Genomic DNA, 21,610 nt, shown 5'->3' on the forward strand with positions numbered 1-21,610 from the left:
TTATCCACGACTTAGTTCTCCAATCAATATACGAGTAGCAGTTCGCAAATTTTTCAATTTATTAGCTTACCCCATCTCGAGCCCAATAATTGTTCAGATCCCCCTTTCAACCCCCTATAAGCAATTATATATTGTTAAAACTGGCACCCAACGTGGTAGGCTGATAAAAATTGTTACAAAATATAAAAGGAACAAGTAGAGAGAATACCCCAGTCGCAGACTCACAAATATAAAACAATAGTTTCAAATTGGCTGACTTTATTGTATCTAATTTGTTATAAATTGAACAATTAATTACATAAAATATTGACGATTATATTAACTATGTTGAACTTTATCACATTCTGATACAGATTCACAAATAAAATACTGATCGGAATCGCAACTCATATCGTTCCAAGCGTTGTTTCCTTTATAGTAATCAAAGATCAAACAGTTTTCATCCACCATTTTATCAGGAGTTTTACCGGAAGGTTCACCAGCACCCCAATTTGTGTATGATATACGTTGGCCTGTTGATAACCAAACCCATTGATCCTCTCCAACCAGTTTTGTACCTGACGTCCAGTATAATCCTGTTAAAACACCTAAAATAATAAAAAATATATAGTAAATTTATTAAAAAAAAAATAGAAATTTAATTCCAATTAGTTTTATTAACCTCGTAAATATACTGGGTGTGCCAAAAGAAGCGGAACCATCGAATATTTCGCGAAATTTACATTGGATCGAAAACGTGTGAAAATATTTTCAATATTTTTCAGAATGTATAATATGACACTAAGAGCAACCCCTAGATCCTCCCCCTGGGGGTGAAGCGGGGTGCAACTTTAAAATCTTAAATAGCATCTCTCTTTTTATTGCAGATTCGGATTTCTTATGTAAAGATAAGTAACTTTTATTCGAGACATGTTCTTGAATTGGTGATAGATGGCGCTGTAAACATAAAAACACGACAGGTTTTTAATATTTTTCAAAAATTTCTCGAATAACATCTAACACGACTACACGACCCCAATAGCCCTTAGGGATGGGGCAGGGGCAACTTTGAAATCCTAAATAGAAACCCCAATTGAATAGCAACCCCCTATAGCGTAATTTAAAAAATTCAAATAATACTTGTTTACTTTTTCACATAGAATCTGAAAGCAATTAAATGGAATTTTTTATTTAGGATTTTAAACTTGCTTCTCGCCACACCCCTAGTGGTTGGGGATGGAAGGTCGTATTTGATGTTATTCGATACATTTTTGAAAAATAATAAACACCTGTTTTCTGGTTTGCCATTTAGAAATGCATTTCTCGAGATATTAGACCGTTTCCATAATTTTCCTAGGTATTAGGATAAATCATTTTATTCTAATACCTAGGTACCCCATTTTATCAATTATTATAGGTTCTATACTGCTATCTTTTATATGATCAAGCTCCCATATATTTTTCTTAATATCCATAACGTAATTAATACATTTTTGCCAATGTTTAGTCGTTACTTCGGGTATTGATTTATGAAAAAGAATAGTAACATCTGACAATTTAAAAGTTATACTATTTCGAGCAACGTTACCTTTAACTTCGGCCCATACTAATTCAATCCGATTTAGCTCGAAATGATACAGTGGTAGGCGAAGTATTTCAATTCCTCGTTTCTGGCTATCTCCTCAATGACATATTATTTATAATTTTGTTTATTAATTTTATCAAGCTCTAATAATTCATTGTATTGTCAAAGATTAAATTCTTAGAAGTTAACCACATTGCAATTTAAGCTTTCCTCCATTGAGTAGCTGGTAAACGTTCAACTAATCTAGAGTGGTAACTTGCATTGTCCATCACAATAACTGAATTTTTTGGTATGAATTCAATCATCTGTTCGAAATATTCTTCAAACACGTCTCCGTTCATCTCTTCGTGATAATCATAGGTCTTTTTTGATTCAAACAAAAGTAAACCCTTCTTAAGAAATCCATGCATACTACCTATATTGGTAACAATTAATCGTCGACCTTTACCTGTTGGTTCCTTGAAACCAGTTGAATATCCTTCCAGAAATGCTTGTCGACATGTTTTTATAGTTTTGTCTTTCCAAACTCTCCCTACAGTATGCCCTTTATTAACCCACGTTTCGTCGAAATAATAAATGTTCTTATTTTCTGTCCTTATTTTTTTTTATTTTTCTAAGGTAGTCTCGTCTCCAACACACAATTTCTTCGGAATCGATAAGCATTGACTGTCTGCCAACTTTTTCATACTTAAGGTTTTAACTCATGCAAAACTTTCCAAAGTTTGTCTCTACTTATTGTGGGTAAATCGGGATCATCGGTAATGGCTTGTAGAACTTTATCCAAAGTTGGTATTTGTTTGTTAAAAAAAATGAGTGGACCATTCTACAAATTACATTTTTGAAAAATTCATCTATATTCACTTTCGACTTTTGGTCTTCCTGTCCTCGGTTTGGGTGGGGTTATACCAGCTGATTTTTCCTCTTTTAAAATCTTATATACAGTTGATTTTGATTATCCCATTACTTTAGACGAAATTTCAACTATACTATCAACAGTATTGGAAGGATTGTGTTGCTTAAAATAATTGTAGACATTGAGGATAACACTCTTTTCGTTAAGTAATAAATAACCATTTTATTAATCATTGGTTTTTCAGACAAAATCGAAATTTATACTATTTAAAATAGCGTTCACATTTATCGGAAACCATCTTTCGCTAATCGACTTTTTCTATCTAAACTATGAAAAGACCATTAACTAAATACCTATTTATTTTAAGAGTTTTTTTTTATTTCTTGTTATTAAATGGGTCATTATCATAACGACAAAAATAATCATAAATAAGGTTACTAAAATAAACAGATTTATATAAATATAATATGATTTGAAAATGTTTTAAATATCTAATAAACCGAACAAATAATGTAATTCCCTTAAAGGACGTCTATGACCAGCTGAATAATCCCTAGCCTACTATTCTAACAATAGCAGGTAACTAAATTTTACGATAGTCCATGCGATGTGGAAAAATTTCTTAATAGTCAAACCCAACGTAAAATAAGCTAAAATATTGACGTTGTGCGAAAAGCACACGTACTACAATATACTTAACAATTTAGTTTTTTGATATAAGGTTGAATGCTCGAATAAATGAACTTTGATCAAATAAAAGGCAGATATCGAGCACAGTTTTATTAATTTAATCTTGCCCAAGTACTTCCGCTCCCTAAAGCATCTTCAGGGGCATTTCGTCAATTGCGGCCTATCCAACAAGAATAAAATGTTATAAACATAAAATTAAACATCACACTACACTACACAAGGACAAACACTTTAAAATTTTTTTAAAAATAGGCGAAGCTATATTATGTATGGAAACCAGAGACAGAATGATGTTATTTTGTTTGTCGTGATTCGTGTGTTGATCGAAAATTAGTTCTTTTGCCTCCTATTCACATAAAGTTAGAAATAATGAAGCAGTTTGTCAAAGCTTTAGATAAACAAGGTAACTACTTTAAATATTTACGCGACATATGCGACAAATTTCCTATACTTTCTGAAGCTAAACTTAAAAAAGAAATTTTTGTAGGCACTCAAATTCGAACCTTAAAATCGGACAGATTGTTCCAGAATACAAGGACCCAGGATGAATCTGAAGCATGGAGTTCTTTCGTAGAAGTCATAGATGGTTTTCTTGGAAACAAGAAGTCTTCAAATTATAAAGAAATTGTAGCCAACATGGTTGAAAATTATTAAAAAACTGGGATAAAATATGAGCGTCAAACTTCATTTTCTGGACTACCCACGTTGACTATTTTCCCGAAAATCTTGGAGCTGTCGGGGAGAAGTAGGAAGTGAAGTTTCATCAAGATATAAAGAAGATCGAGAGACGTTACCAAGGTAGATGGGATATTAAAATGATGGCTGATTACTACTGGACCTTGAAGAGAAATTCGATCACAAAAATCCATAAAAAAAAGACCACAAAACGCAGTTTCCATGGAAAAAGAGAACGGTTTTCTTCAAAAAACCAAGTATTGTCTAACGTAGGATATACTGAATTCTTTTTTTAAGAACAACTCAATTTTGCAGTGTAATTTTGTATTAAATAAAATTTCAATAAATATTTTCTCAGTATTTACGGTAATGAAAAATTTTAAACACACTTTTCTTGAACACCTAACGTGCTGGAAAAAAGTACAGATAGTAGTACAGAAGTAGTACAGAAGTACAGAAAGTGCAGAAAGAAATAAGTATAGATTACTGTAGGACACCTATTAAACTTAAAACACGTTTTCATAAAAAAAATGTAGGCCTTGTAATTTAATTTTATCTGACTCATTCATATTGACAATTCAGACATATATTATGCATTTTAAAGTAGATGACTTTAAAAAGATACTGTCAGTATTTTTGAGTTACGTTCCTGGGATGACTTTATTGGAAGATAGTACATTCTAGCGAGCGAATTTATATTCGATCAATTTTGATGAAATATGCGCAACATATGCACAAAAATTAAAAATATGCGCATTTCGAGAAATCATATATTTGCTGGTCTATTGTAGTACTTTTTATAGATACTATCTTTAAAATAAAAACATTATTTTTTATACATACGCAATTTATTCACCTTTTTTACAAAAACTGATATCAATAGTGAAGTATGTACCCATTTAGAATAAAATAACAATATGACTACATATATCTTCGATTATAATTAACTACAATGTGTTTTTCCAAATTATTTATGAGAAAACATTTTCTTTGATCTGACAAAATATTTTTATAACTTGAAAAACTCCTTTCAAAATTAACAAAGGTAATTGGGGCCTAACTTGTAAGCCAAAAATTCTACACCAAAATCAATTTCAAAATTTTTATTAAAAATTTCATAAATGTCCTCCAAAGTTTTAAAGCCGATATATTTTTCTAGAACGAATAATAATTTATTTTTAACTGAATTACCCATTTCACTGGGAACTTTTGAAATGTTTGCTTGAAAGTTTGTAACCATTTCGATGGATTCTGTTAAAGACATATTTCGCCTTTCTAAGTTATATTTGGTTTTTACTATAAAACTATAATACGTCTTAATAAAAGTTAGCTGATTTGCCAATGAAGCTGTTTTAATAATATTTTATGCCTTTATTATAGCAACACTGTCTTGGGTGTTAAATTCTAAAAATAATTCACTAATGGCGACGAAATGTTCAGCATAAAAAATTTCAGCTTCCAACCAAGTGCTCCACCTAGTCAATACTGGTTCGCGAGGTAAAGGTACATTCGCTAATTTGTTTCTGTACAACTGGACCCGTAAAAGACTTATGACAAATACTTTTTTTAAGCTACTTATTAGTACATTTACATCAGGAAATTCACATCTAATATGTTTAGCTGCTCTGTTCCATCCATACACTAAACAAGTTACGTGAACTAAATTTGCATTAATTAATTTAAAATGTTGACCAGCTTTAACTATGTTAGGGGTAGCAAAAAAATTTACAAAACCATCATTAACAAATCTTATAATACTTAGACGGTTGGTTTTGTCTAATGCATGTCTGTCGACAAGCTATTTAAGAAGATTCACTAGGTTCATCTTCACGCATAGATCCTACTAATAAATTTTTAATGTAATGTTCACAAGAACCTGTATTTTCATCTACACTAAAATAAATGTATCGACTTTCCACTATCTTCTTTATTTTTGATGGTATAGTTGTAGATTTGAGGTACGTAATTTTTTCTAACGCTTTTCTTGGAATATGTTTTCAAAAAACTTTTAAAAATGGGATTTTCCAGTTTTACCAAAGGTATGTTTGCACAAATCATCGCCTGGCATAAATCATAATTAAATTTATGTTGTTCATTTTATAAAGTCATCAACGATTGCCTACTGTCAATGAGTAACTAAACAACTTTCGATTCGCTAATCTTGCATTTTGACTTATGTACAGCTCGTCAAGAATACCAATGTCTCTGAGTTTTAACGAGAATATAAATTTGGAGGGGAGGAACCGTCAGTAGCCCGCGTATACTCAGTTCCATTTTGTTAGCAGAAGCAAACAGATCAGACGCATATCACTGGTGTAGGACTTATTAATCCGTTACAAGTTTTGAGTGGTCAATCTCGTGAAATTATAGCAAATGTGATATATTTTATGAAACGAGAAGCGGAGGATAAACATCCGATAATAGAACTAACGAAAATTCAAGAACGTGTTTCGCGCGCAACTGGTGTTAGTGTTGGTTCTGTAAAGCACATTTAAAAGGAAACGAGATCAGTTGAAGATGGTGAAAGTGATTCGTTCCATACATCTAATATTAAAAGACAAAAAAGTGCGACCAAAACTAAGTTGGATAATATGGATAAGGAAATTCTTCGGTGATTTGTAATAAATTTTCACGTCTACGAAAAAAAAGTTCCTACGTTGAGAGGCATACACAGGAAATTTGTCAATGAAATTAATTACAAAGAATCGTATGAAAGTTTATACGAAAAATGTATTACATAAAATTGGTTTCCGTTGGCAAAAAACCCAAACAAAGAAAAAATTGCTAATGGAAAAACCTGACATCCAATAAAAAAGGATAGTTTTTTGCGAAGTATTAAGAGGTACAGAAACGAAAATCGTCCTATAGTATACATGGACGAAACATACATCCACTCTTATCACACATTCAATAAAAGTTGGAATGATAATTCTCACGATGGTTTGCGTAAGCCTATCTCTAAAGGCCAGAGGTTAATAATAATTCATGCAAAAGGAGAAGTGGGGTTCATAAAAAATTCCTACTTAAAATTTAAATCAAATTTAAAAACTGGTGATTACCATAGTCAAATGAACTTTCAAAATTATAAAAAGTGGCTAGTGGAAATGTTGATTCCGAACTTACCGCCACAAAGTGTATTAGTGATTGATAATGCCCCATGCCACAATGTTCAAAGTGAAAAAAAAAATAACGACTCCATCAAAAAAAGATGAAATAAAAGAGTGGCTGAGAAAGAGAAATATACCATTTACAGATGTAATGTTAAGAGCCGAGCTATACAATTCAGCAAAATTTTATTAACCTCGTCATAAATCATATGAAATAGATAAACTTCTAGAGGAAAATAGACATTCAGTATTAAGACTACCACCTTACCATCTCGAGTTAAACCCCATTGAGTTAGTTTGGGCATCCATGAAAAACTATGTTGCACAACGGAATGTAAGTTTTAACTTAAAAGATGTGGAGGTTTTATGTGATCAATTTTTTGATACATTTTCAGAGGATGAATGGATATCACGATGTGAAAATGCCAAACAGGCAGAACAGTTTTTTATAAAAATCGCACCGGCAGCGGACTTAGTTACGGAGAAAGTGATATTTAACTTGGATGATGATGATGACGACGACGATGGCGCTGATAGTGATAGCGAAGATGATCTAGAAGATACAGATTCGAGTTCCGATCCAGATATTTGAGGCATTGAACTATTGTAACGTTATTTTGTAAGTATACTGTCAGAATACGGACGGTATAGAGGAAAAAGTAAATAATTAAACAATTTATTTTATTTTTATATTTCAATATGATGTATACAATGCTAAAATGATCATATAAAGAAAAGATGATGGTCTACGGAGAAGTAGTGATTTTAGAGGCGGAGCTAAATAAGCTCAAAAAGAATGAAATAATTGATCTATTTTTATCATTCAAACTTTCGACAAGTTTCACTAATATTCATCTACGAAATTATGTAAAAAAAAGTGGCTGTAAATGTAGCACAGTGCAGTAAAAGTGAAAAATTACATGGTTCCAACAACATAATCTGTAATCAATATGTTAACCATTAATTTTGATGGCTACGTAGCTGCATCATCCTTTTCTAGAACTCACTCAAAAAATTCACGGCGATGTAGCAATATTTACCAATAAATATGTAAATTTTCATTCAATGGCTTTAGAAGCTTTCAATTTGAAGCAAACGAGTGAATTTTGCGTGATCGAGATTTCTAGGCTACAACTTATTATTATAACAGTTTATAGGTCGGCTAAAAGTAATATAAAAATATTTCTTAAAATTTTTGAAAAGAACAGGAAAAAATATAAGCAATTTCTAAAACTTTTTTTAAAGATACTGTTCTGAAGCTATTTCTTTGTGGCCTCTTATGCAGTTTACTATTCTACTTGGGAAATTAGCCACAATAATTTAAGTTGGAAATAAAATTTATTTGACGTTTCGATTTCCACTTCGGAAATCGTTACCAAATTATGATTTTTGTTAACGATTTGCAATGATTTCCCATGTAAAATAGTAAATTTGTTTAAAGAGATGTTCAATATTTCTTTATTTTACAGAAAGAATCTTCTGTATTATTTTGTTGGATTAGCAGTAATATTTAAATTGCACTTTAGCTATCGTTATTCTTTTCTTTGTCCTTTTTCGATTTGTTATCCAACTTGGTAGTTTCAAAAGTAATCACTAGACCTCGGTTTTTTCAGCACGCTTATTCTAAAATATACCTGTTCTCTTTGTATTATACTGAAATAGTAATTAATATATTTATTAATCAAGGATAACGTAAACATTATTACGACTGTTTGCCATTTTTCGAGTGACACACGTGCATGGTTAATCCGACGTCTTCGTGTCTCATTGAGAAACTGATGTAAATCAAAATTTCATGTTAAGTACCTACCCATTTTGATATTTTCTTATCTACAGCTAATTATAAAATCTCATCTATAATCGTCAAAAAATCTCGTCAAAAAATAATTTGTTGTGTATTGGAAGCTAAACTGGTTTTTAAATTCAAAAATGAACTAGTTATGTTATTAATAAAATTCTGGTTTTGGAAGATTAACTTGATTATAAAATTAAATGACCATAAAAAAGTTCCTGGAACTTCCAAATTTTTATATTACGTAACTACTTTTTCTTGTTTTGTCAAGGCCATACCTGGAATCCCCAATAAGATTCCCATCTTTAATAATTTATACTCTATACAGTTTGGTAAAAGTTAATTTCTAATTTCGTATCAGTTACCTTAAAACCGTAATTATAAAGTCACTATTAATGACTCCTTAACGACACGTTAAGAACATACAAAGAACTGATAAGAATTATTTGCGAGAATTCCTAGTCACTGAATTTCAAACGAGTTCGTAATTTAGTCTCATTATATTGCTGAGCCTCAACAAGAAAGGTGCTCCCATGCGTATTAGAACCAATTTGTAGAAAGGAGATGGTTAAGTGTAGTACGAGTAAATAGATCAGATTGACACCAGAATCCAAAGGAATCATTTACAATGTATTTAAATATATGCAAATACTATTTCCTGAAGAAAATCGAACTAGTATTAAACAACGTGTGAGTGAAGCTACTGGGGTATCTTTACGTACAGTAGAAAGGATCATTCAACAAGCGAGTATGTTAACAAACGCAGAGTCAAACAATACACTAAAATTTCCAGCTACAACACTTCCTAAAAGGAAAGCAACCGTGACAGACTTAAGGAAGTATGATAAACAGTTCATTAGAAATACCATTCACCGTTTTTATGAGACTGAACGTTGTCGTGTATCATTAAAGCTTTTGCAGAAAAGGCTTGAAGAGGTGTACGAGTGGATTGGAAGTGTGAGTTCCCTCTACAGAATTGTGAAAGATTTGGGATTTAAATGGAAGGAAACAAAAGATAATCGACGTTTATTAATTGAACGGAATGATATTCGTGCTCTACGCATTAAATATTTGGACAAAATTAAATATTACAGAAGCGAAGGTAAGTCAATTGTATACGTTGATGAAACCTATGTACATGCAGGACACACTGCGCCAAATAGCTGGACAGATGACGGTGGCAAAGGATTGTTCAAAACATTTCAAAAGGAAGCAGGTTGGTTATCGTATATTGTGTGTGGAGATGGGTTTCATACAGAATGCCCTTTTGATTTTTAAGTCAGGAGCTAAGGCAGGAGATTATCATGATGATATGAATTCAGAAAATTATGAAAAAATGGATGAAAGAACAGTTAACAGAATGGATCTGTTGTTGTTACTGATAATGCGTCATATCATAATGTACAAATTAATAAAGCACCCACCAGTAATTCTAAAAAAAAATGGATATGATATCTTGGTTGACAAAAAAAATTTACCTTTTGTAATGTCAATGTTAAAACCGCAATTGTATGAAATCATCAAACGACACAAACAAGATCATATTCAATACAAATTTGACAAAGTGCTGCAAGAATGTGGACATGTTTCTTTACAACTGCCGCCATATCATCCAGACTTGAACCCTATAGAAATGGTTTGAGCGCAAATAAAAAATGAAGTTGCAAAACAAAACGTTTATTTTAATTTAGAAGACGTAAAAGTGTTGGTGGAAGAGGAATTTGCTAGAGTAACTGTAGATAACTGGAAGAAATTGTGTGAACATATTGTCAATATTGAAGATAAGTATTTGCAAAGTGAACGTCGCATAGATATAATTACTGAAGAATTAAGGATTTATTTAAATAATTCTAGTGACGACGACAGTGCATCTGATTATGAAAGTGAATAATATAATTTAACATTACGATGTACCTATGTAGCCTATGTGAATATAAATTTTCCAAATTGTCCTGTATGTATGTATTATTTTTCTACTTTATTACAATCATTTCGTATATTCTTCTATTTAACTTTGTGACGTTTAAGTGAGTAATAATATAAATAATAAATGTTTTAAAGTTAAAACAATATTTGTAATTAATATTTATTAATACTGTAATCTGTAATACGTATCTATGGTTTCACATACAGACAATATATGTACGTGATATAATAATATGTATTAAAATGTAGTACAATATTGCCAAAAATATAATCTAATACCATTGTTTAATAAATTGTGTGTACCTATCTTTAACAATTTGATTTAAATCATAAGTATTTTTTGGAAAGCCACTACTTTGTTTGGTGCGCCTTTACTGTTCCTAGAAATTTCCGCCACTACAGTTGAAACATACTCTATCTTCTTTCTATTGATTTCCTCATTTAATTTGGGTAACCAGATCCTACTGCATGCTACTGAGTTTGGTTTCGTTTAACTTAATTAGAGACATTTCTTTAATTTTTTCTTTTTACTATCTGTTTCGTTCATTAAAAATAGAAAAAGCAATTAGAGATATGAGAAGAAATGGGGGTCCGGGAGACGATGAAATTCTAATTGAAATGTTAAAAGAAGGAAGGGAAAAAAAAGACTACCTAAAGATACTTTTCAATAAATGTTTGTTTGAAGGACAAATACCGCACGAGTGGAACAAGGCAAATACAAAGAAAGGAAATAGATCAAAATTAGCTAACTATAGACCAATATCTCTCTTGTCACAAATCTATAAAACTTTCACTAAGGTGATCACAACTAGACTAAACAACAAATTTGATGCATACCAACCAGTTGAACCCCGATTTAGAAAAGGGGAAAAGCACAACCGACCACCTTCACACCCTTAAAATATTGATAGAAAAGACCAATGAATACAACCTTCTAATATACCTAGCGTTTGTTGACTATGAAAAAGCGTTTGACAGCATAGAACTATGGGCAGTAAAAGAAGCGCTAGTTAATTGCCGAATAGATTCACGGTACAGAATGTTAATCCACAATATATACCAAAACGCCACTATAAGAATTCTCCATTAATTAGAATTTGTAGAGGTGTCAGACAAGGGGATACAATCTCACCCAAACTATTTACTCTGGAAGACTTGAAAGATATTTTTAAATCTATAGACTGGGACAATAAAGGGATTTGTATAAACGGGAAATATTTAAATCATCTAAGATTCGCCGATGATGTACTCCTGATAGCAACAACTATGGAAAAACTACGAATAATGATTTCAGACCTAGAAAAAACATCTCTTGAGAAAGGACTAAAAATGAGTCTAAAGAAAACTAAAATAATGACTAATACAGAAGACAGATCAGTAATTACCATAGGTGGAACAAACATAGAACACGTCCAAGAATATATTTACTTAGGACAAGTTATCAGAGCAGACAAAAGTAACCAGACTAAAGAAATAACCAGAAGAATAAGAATGGGGTGGGGCTGCATTCGGAAAACTCTCATATACTATCAAAAACCAAAAAATACCTTTAAAATTAAGAACGAAGGTATTTAATGCATGCGTCCTACCTCTTCTGACATATGGTGCCCAGACGTGGACGTGTACCAAGAGCAACTTAGATAGTATAAAAAAAACTCAAAAAGCTATGGAAAGACAAATGTTGGGAATATCGTTGAGAGATCAAAAAAGGGGAACGAGTGGATAAAATGCAAAACCGAAACAACAGACGCTGTCGAACATCATTGAAATTAAAATGGAAATGGGCTGGGCATAACGAAAGATGTCAGGATGGAAGATGGAATAAAGAAATTGGCCGCTGGAGATCATATACTGCAAAAAGGTCAAAAGGTCGACCGCAAATGAGATGGAAAGATGACATTGAGCAAAGCGCAGGTCCAATGTGGAAAAGACAAACAGAAGACAGAGACAAATGGAGACAAATGGGAGAGGCCTATATTCAACACATGAATAGATTTTGGGCTATAGATAGATAGATTCGTTCAGGACTATACTTGAATCTTTCCCTTGAACCTTATGTTCATTTTTCCATGCGTGTTTACATACTTGAGATCTATCAAATTCTCCATTTTTGATATAAGATTGATGTTTACTTATTCTAACATTTAATGGTCCTGATTTTTCATCTAAATAAAAATGTTCGTATTTACAAGGTATTTTATAAATATATTCTTTGTTCTTTCTTGATCATTGTTAGGTTTAGTTTTAGATAAAATATATCTCAATGTGTTTGATGTTTTGAGTTAAAACTGTTGAATTCATGTAATATCGTTTTGTTTTTTCAATAATCCTTTTATGTATGGTATTGTTATTTTCATCGTATTATTTCTTGTGAATACTGTAGGATCCCGTTTTGTTTCATTCCATTAACATTCCTTATCTATAAACGACAAAGGATTATCATTTTTTAATAAAACAGATTTTAACAAATATTTTTCCTCTAAGAAAGAATTTTCGTAAGAACAAGTAATTTTGGCTCTATCGTATAAGGAGTTAATGATTTTCTTTTGATATTAATGTTGTGATTTGATTTGTAACTTAGATATCTGTTGGTGTGTGTTTGTTTTCTATACATCTGAGTCTCATATCCAGTATCCATCTTTGAGATTAAAACATTCAGGAAAGCTACTGTAATATTATATTTTCTTTTTCATGGCAAATGTTATTGTTATAAATAGCTTTAGAACAATATTAAGTGCTGCAAGAATGGCAATAACTCCTTTAGAATATTGAAGTTACATTATGGATGACGAAATAATGGGTATAATTTTACAACAGTTCAACCAATATACTGAAAGTATTAAATCACTCTTCAAATACGATAGAGATACAAACCCACTGATATTATTGAGTTGAAAACATTTATAGGTATCTTATATTTAACTGGTGTTTACAGAGGTAACAGACAAAGTTTGGAAGACATGTGGGGAACCGACGAGGATGGCAAAATTTCGACTGGTCATGAACATCAAAAGATTTTTATTCATTATGCGTTCTATGCAACTTGACAATCGGATCAAAGAGTGAAAGAAGAAAAATAGATAAAATTACAGCAATTCGAGACATTTTAAAAATATCGGTAAACAGTTCACAGAGTTCCTACAATTTGGTATAAAATGTAACGATTGATGAGAAACCCGAAGAATTCGGTTTTGTAAAATACATACCGAATGAACCTAATAAATATGGAATTGAAATCTATGCACTTGTTGATTCTTAATTATACTATGAATTGATTTAGAAATATATGCTGGATTATAACCTAAAGGCCCATTCGGATTGAGTAATTCATCGTTGGACGTAGTTCTGCGACATTGCCAATCTATTTATTTCGATCGGCTGAAATGTCAAATAAGCTGGCCGAAACCGTGGTGCAAACATCGAAAAATATGTTAAGAAAAGATTTGAACATTGCAGTTTTCGAATACGGAAACAGGCCAGTATCAAGAAAAGGTTAATTACCGTCTCAGCTGTTGCAAAGTGAAGGATAAAAAACAAAGATTCCAATCAAGAAAAACTGTTGTCACCAGAAAGCATTGATTATGATAATGAACGAAATAAGTTTGAAGAAAAAAGAAAATTGTATAAGCAGTATAATGACCGAACAACATCGAGCAGAAATGAATTTTTAAATAATGATAATAAGGAACCAATAAGAAAGGAACCATCCTGGTGACAATATTGACTAGTCACCAGAACAACACAAAAAAAGTAAAAGCAGAGGAAGAACTAACTGACCCAATTGAAGCTAGCAAGGGATAAGACAGGAGGATTCCTTGAGCCCTCTTTAAGCTGCACCAATTTCATATAAACGCCAGAATATTTAACAATATGCATGGTTATATCAGTAAATTTACTAAGATGTAAATTGTAGCGGAAGGATCAACTAATAGAACAATTCATGTAGTTTTAATATCTAGACATCCCACTATTTAGATACGGAAAGCTCGAAACGGAAGTGAAAAATCAAGTGAATAGAGCAAACAGAGCCACATGATGCCTGAATCAAACAATATAGATACATAAAAATATCGGGTAAGAAATGAAAGGTAGAATTTACAAAACAGTCATCAGACTAATAATCACATACTCAGCAGAAATACGACCCGACACAGACAGAACAAAAGAATGCCAGAAACACTAGAGATAAAAAATCGACGGTAAGTTACTATGGTACAGAGCTAGAAGTACAGATATACGACGGGGATGCAAAGTGAAGAACGTCAACGACTGGGTAAGAAGAAGAAGATTAGAATGGAACGATCATATTAGCCAAATGACAACAAATATAGGAGTAAAGGCGGCGAGAAACATTTGTTAATAGAAAGATAGATGGAACGACAACTTGGTTATAGTAGATCGGGACAGCCCCCATTTGTGCGTTCTTTCAGACACTTAGTAGACCTCCTACGACGGGTCCATTGTATCACCCCTTTCATATGGACTAGGCCATAAAGGACATAGTCTTCAACGTTTCTGCGACCCACGGTACTCCGGGCTCCCATATCTGCTATAATCAGCAGGTGCTCCGAATCTGATCGCTTCCTGTCGTTCCGAGCGTCTAATTTTTTAGTCTGTTTAAGTATAACTCCCTAATTTGGCTAGCTTGCTCAAAGGCCGAACTCAAGATGTGCCACTTCTGTCAGGGCAGTAGCCAGGAACTTTCAAAGGACATATGAGGAGGTTTACTTTTCCTCATTCTAAATACGGCACCGTGGTCCATCCACCAATCCAAGCAGATGAAGGTGCGGCCTGAGTCTACAGTGGCCGATAAGCATACTGACTACCAGAGAACATATTCTACGGTCTAACAGAAGAACGACAACTTAATGGAGGTACATTTAAAAACAGACAGTGTCTAATCTACACAAAAAGAATTATAAGAAGAAGAAGAAAGATTATGGATTTTACATACTATAATGACCTTTCTCTGAAGCATATTCTTGTTGATTGCACATTATTACATGCATTTTGGTACGAATGACAGTTTTGGTGGTTTTGTGAATTTGTTTATCAATTAAGAGCGTAGGCGCAAAATTTCGGGCCAATGCTTTTTAAATGCATTCTTTTTTTTCGAATCCTGAGAAAACTAATAAATATTTTTGAAAAATTTAAACGCAGAATGAAAGAATACATTATTACCGAGAGCCGAAAGTCCCTGAAAACTTCTATAATGTTTATTTTAACAAGTTACAGGGTTGAAAAAAAAAAAGAGAAAATTTAGTGTGATTTTTAATTTCAAATATCTCATTCAAAAAAAAATTTTTGTCTATTCTTAGGGACTTTCGGCCCTCGGTAATAATGTAAACTTTCATTCTGCGTTTAAATTTTTCAAAAATATTTGTTAGGTTTCTCAGGATTCGAAAAAAATGAATGCATTTAAATATACTTAACTTCTTAAACGACTGTTAATTGTATTACAAACTTAAATATAATTGTGTATTAGTATTTACGAAAACAGTATGTTATCAGAGATAAATTTCTATTTTAATAATTGTATATACCAATGTCACTTATTTTTAAAGTGTTATTGATTCGAGTTATTGGTCTGCATTTATAAGAAATTATTTATACATAACAATATCATATTATATTAGATAATGTACTTGAGAGCGGCCGAGCTTGATAGTTTTTCGATATGAAAATTACTTGCCATAAAACTATTGATTTTAAATAATATCTTCTTTTGTACGCCATGCTTGATTTCAGGCTTTGGTGATCCTTATGTTAACAAGCCGTTGAATGTTTCTCGGTCGGCAGCTACATGAAATCTTTCTTCGACCGTTCGACCTGTCCATTGTCTAATTTTATGCAGCCAGTGTCTAATGTTTTCCTTCTATTTTGCCCTGAAGGTAGCCAGAGTAAGCGATATTTAGGTCTTCTCATTATATGACCGAAATATTGGGCCTTTGTCATTTTGATAGTGTTGATCTATTCTCGCTCTTTGCACATGGTTTCTTGAACATATTCATTTGATATGTGTGCTGTCCTCGGGATTTTAAGGATTCGACAGTATCACCACAACTTCAACGCTTCTAATCATTTAAGATTTTTGACTTCTATTCCTCAGGTTTTACATCCATAAAGCAAAGTGGGCCAAATACTTTAGCACTCTTAGACGCAAGTTCAACGAGAGACTTTTGTCGTTGTCCCGACGTGTTGTGTGATGGAAAATTTTCGCTAAGATGTTATCTATGACAATAACACGTACTTTTAAAAACTGTTTAAACTTTAAAGGAAGAAAGTAATGTTAAAACTCACCATTTTACTACATACTTTGCAGAATAATTTTCCATTGGTGTAAAGAAGCTGGAGATAGGTTATGATCCAGGAATAAACCAGGCTAGAGTTTTTCGGCATGGACAGATTCGAATGTAGTTATGAGGATCGAATCCTTTGTAATGCCCCTTTGTCCGCTTCTTCTCGATCGACAATGGTAAATACAATAAAACGTTGAAGTTGAGGAGTAAAAATTATGGTTTTATTGACAGCTACTAATAATTATACTAAAGATGATGGTTAGGTCACTTTCTACAATAGACTGCGCTCGAATGAGCTCAAATCCCAATTTATAATCTCACAAATAATGTATACCTCAGCACAGAGGTTATTGCTTCTATCATACTAATAAACTTTGAACTATGAGCTTACAATGCAATTTAATCTAGGCCGTAATTGCAACACTTAGGAAGTTCGATTGGAAAATATATTATTCGGCAATTACTTTGTAGGTAAATGAACTAATTATTAAAATATTACACGATATGTTTTCACAATGTTTCAATTATACACGGTGAAACTATAAAATATTAAGAAGTTAAGAATAATGTGAGATTACAAATTAAGGGATTAATTTGTGATTGAACATATTTTTCACTATATAAAAGAAGCAGACGACCAATAGAAAATATCTAAATACATATCACTAATTCACTCGGTTTTTGAATTATTATCTCACCCGAGCAGTGCTACCTATACCTTGAATATTTAGAATTTATAATTCAGCTAGACTATCTAATTCAAATCTAAGCTCATTAAGTGAAGCTGATCTAGGAGGGGCTTTATTTAAAGTTTTACTTAAATTTTGTTGTGATACCGTGTTTTCTGGCTCTCTTGGAGTTTCGAATATATCTGATTACCTTCCATATAATGACAATCAACATAACAATGGATATAGTAACTAGTCCCGTGGTTAAATGAGGAATCCACTGATGGTCAGCAATGGTTTTCCACGTTTGTTCGGATATATCTTGGTCAAACTGCTCTGCTTCAAGTACAATATTTGGCAACTCATCTCCCCAAATATCTATATTATTTCTGGGAATGTTGTTCTGCTTTGTGATTGGCCTCTGCATAAGCTCTTTAATGGGACTGACGGAAGTCTTTAAATAACTTCCAATTGCTGTTTCCAATCCATTACTGGATGTGAGTAATGTTATGTTTCGAGTCTGAGCAACGCATTTTGGTGACAGTTTTATAAAACTTGTTTGATTGATTATATGTTCAGATCGAGAAACATCGGACTTCTTCATGTGCCTTGTCCATTCCGAACGTTGGCAATCAACATGGCCACTCTGACTTTGTTTACGGCAGATCTGAATATCATCACATCGCACATTATAGCTAAATTTATAGCGTATGGTGGAATGACTAGCCAGAGGTTCGGTGTGCTCATTTTTAACCAACTGACTTTCTTTATTGTGTATTCTATTATATTGCAAGTGGCGTTGGTAGTTCTATCATATAATTCATTTAAGAGTTTGGCTGAGTATCCATAATAATGATTCCCATTGGTGAACATGCTAACTCTCCTTTGTTTAATTCTATACACCTTCCTTTATCTTCATATGTCACTTCAAAATAATGTAAGTTATTGTAATCTACTGAAAGTAGATTCCTTGGGAGCAACAACGAACGCACAACACTACCTCTCACCGACAACGGAAGAGCTGTGACTCTCAGTAGGTTGTATCTAGTGTATCTAGGGTTTTATCAATTATTAGGAAATAACCAATAATGACGATGTCTCCTTCTTCATTTTGTACGACCATATCTATTATTGGCTGCCTTCTTATATCTACTCCTTGTGGAAGGAACCTTGTAGCATTTGAAATGATTGACTCTATTTGTCCGGGTTTTATATTATCTATGAAGTGTCCATGATTGTAATCAAGATTTAATATTTTTTCGTATGTGTTCGAATATTCTTTTGCATATTTCATGGCACGGTTATAAGTCGTTTCCACTTTAAGTCATATGTACTCTTTCTCTAACGTGTCAGCTCTATATGAGACATCACTTAGGCCCTTAGACATTTCCTTAGTTCCCTTTATCAGTGCTTCTCGGAACCTATTTAAATGTTCGTTTATTCTTTCTTCTGTAGAGTTAATCGAGGCTATTGTTTGTAACATCAGCTTCGTCTAATGTTTTGAATTTTTTATTGGATCCTTCTGATTTTCATCCAAGGAATCTATGTCCCTGTATACTTCATCATTTACCCCAAATATTGATGTGAGGACTGTTCCTAGAAGACTCCTCTTCGGCCTTCTTTTAACTTCCAGATCTAATGCTCGACTTATCATTTTTGCTCGTTCTTGTTCCTCTTTTAGCTGGCTCGACAGTGAATCACAATTTATTATATTGCTTGTCTTACACATATCTTCCAGCGTTTTTACCATTGAATCTATCGTTCGTTTACCATCTAAATTTTTTTTCTTTTCTAGATGGGTTTTTATTCTAAATATCCCTAGATCTATATATACATCGCTTAGATGCTCTGAATATAATCCGGGGGATAGGGTATAAATTTTGTAAAAATCTGCATTTGATGGCTTCAAAAATACTAAAAATAGGATGCAAAACATAAATTTTCTTCACATACTACGTGCTCTATTTGTCTTTCGTGAGGTGGGCTCTTGTATTATTGGTATGAACTTGTGTATAGGATGAGTAGTTACTTTTCCGTTCGCTTTTTGAACTGTTGCGACTCTTGTCAAACCTTCAGCTCCGGGATGTGTTTCATTTGTGGGAAATGTGTGTTTCCGGGATGTGGTCATTTCCCCGGCGGGGTGTCATCCTCCTTTATTATCACCACTTCTTCTTTTTCTAAGTTTGTAACGGGTTTTTGCCACTTATATCGCTGTTGTAGATTTGACAAGTAGTCATGTCTCCAACTGTTCCAAAAATCTCTTTTTACTTTTTCTAACTGCCTCCACCTTTGTGGCATATTCGTGTATGTACTCAAATCTTCCTTCCTATTTAGTGAAATTAGTTCTCTCCCAATTAGGAAGTATCCTGGGGATATTATTATTCTGTTCTCAGTATCTTCCGTATCAGCGCATAAAGGCCGGGAATTCATGCATGCCTCTATTTGAGCTAGCACTGTGCTTAGCTCTTCATATGTTAACGAACTATCCCCAATTACTCTCTTCAAGTGATATTTCATAATTTTAACAGCACCTTCCCATAAACCTCCAAAATGTGGCCCATACACTGGTGTGAAGTGCCAATGTGTTCCTAATGTTGTTAAAGTGTCTGTTAATGATGACTTCACTTTCTCACTATTTTGGAATAACAGGTTTGCTCCTCCTACAAAGTTTGTTCCATTGTCACTGTATATATGACTGCACTGTCCCCTTCTTGAAGTAAATCTCTTAAATGCAGCTACAAATGCATCCGTTGTCATATCGCTTACTACTTCGAGATGTACAGCTTTTGTGGCTAGGCATACAAATACTGCTATATATCCTTTATAGCTCTTGTACTCTCTTCCTTTGGTTGCTCTTATTTTGATTGGTCCGGTGTAGTCTACACCAGTATTTGCAAATGGATGAGCTTGGTTTACTACCTAGTTTTTCTAATTTGACTAATTTTACTGGTTTTCTTTCCCCTTAGCTAAATCAACGGGTGTTAAGTCCGTTCATACATCGTCCGTTTATCGACTTAAAAGGAATTTGCAGTAGTAATTAGCCATACGCTCAGCTGGTAGTCAATACTAATTATTTGAGGAACAAAACAGGATCTGATTTAAATCATATTTAAATTTCCGTTAGAGAATCTTAAAACGATGGTTAGAGGTGTAAATGTTCTCTTACCAGTAGGGTGTTAAAAAAATCACCCAAATTATACCTACTAAATGGAATAAAATTAAATAAAATCGGAATTTCCCAGTAAACCAACCTTACAATCATTTTATGACGGCGTACTATGCGCACTTTGTGGGTAAAGATCGGGTGTTTTCTAAGAAAAACTTAAAGGCTTTTGCCTGAATAGCCCTGAAAGGCTTTTCCTTCTATTTTACCCTAAATGATCGACCCGAGTAAGCAATATTTAGGACCCCTCCTTATACGACCGAAGTATTGGACTTTTGTCATTTTGATAGTGTTGATCAATTCTCGCTCTTTGTGGATGGTTTCTAGCACACGTTCATGGGTATGTGTGCTGTCTACGGGATTTAAGCATGCGATAGTATCATCAGAATTTTCAAAGTTTTTAATCAATTTAGATTTTTTTCTCTCGTTATAATCAAATTTGCCTCGCTATAGAGGGTTATAGTTCAATAGAAATTTCACGGGACATCTAATGTATCTCGTTATAAGCGAAACCTCGTAATAACCGTGTTCGTTATAGAGGTTCGTAATATATATATATATATATATATATATATATATATATATATATATATATAATATACATATTCACTTTATAATATGGATAATACTGTCATAATAATTGTTTATTTTAACTTATTCACTAGAAATTGTACAATGGGAATTCACTCTATAAAATATTGCGGTTACCATAACTCCTAAATAAAAATCAAACAAAAATGTCATTTATCTAGATATGTTCATAGATAAATAATATAGTGATATGTTCATAGATAAATATTATAGTATATAGAAATATATATATGTTAAAAAAATATGTTATAAATATATAGATATGTTAAAAAAATTTAAATT

The 21,610-nt window shown here is 32.7% G+C and overlaps 1 protein-coding gene across 2 annotated transcripts in view; it reads right to left on the reverse strand.

The window, feature by feature from the left end:
- Positions 1 to 241: 241 nt before the first annotated feature.
- Positions 242 to 21,610, reverse strand: part of LOC140447598 (C-type lectin mosGCTL-7-like) — a 54,199-nt gene continuing 32,830 nt past the window's right edge. For both annotated transcript variants that reach the window (XM_072540346.1, XM_072540347.1), the window contains one exon: positions 242 to 587. In XM_072540346.1, coding sequence (XP_072396447.1) covers positions 319 to 587 — 269 coding nt within the window. In that variant the 3' untranslated portion in view covers positions 242 to 318. The remainder of the gene's footprint in view (positions 588 to 21,610) is intronic.

Source organism: Diabrotica undecimpunctata, chromosome 8, assembly GCF_040954645.1.
Source record: "Diabrotica undecimpunctata isolate CICGRU chromosome 8, icDiaUnde3, whole genome shotgun sequence".
Classification (NCBI taxonomy): Eukaryota; Metazoa; Arthropoda; class Insecta; order Coleoptera; family Chrysomelidae; genus Diabrotica; species Diabrotica undecimpunctata.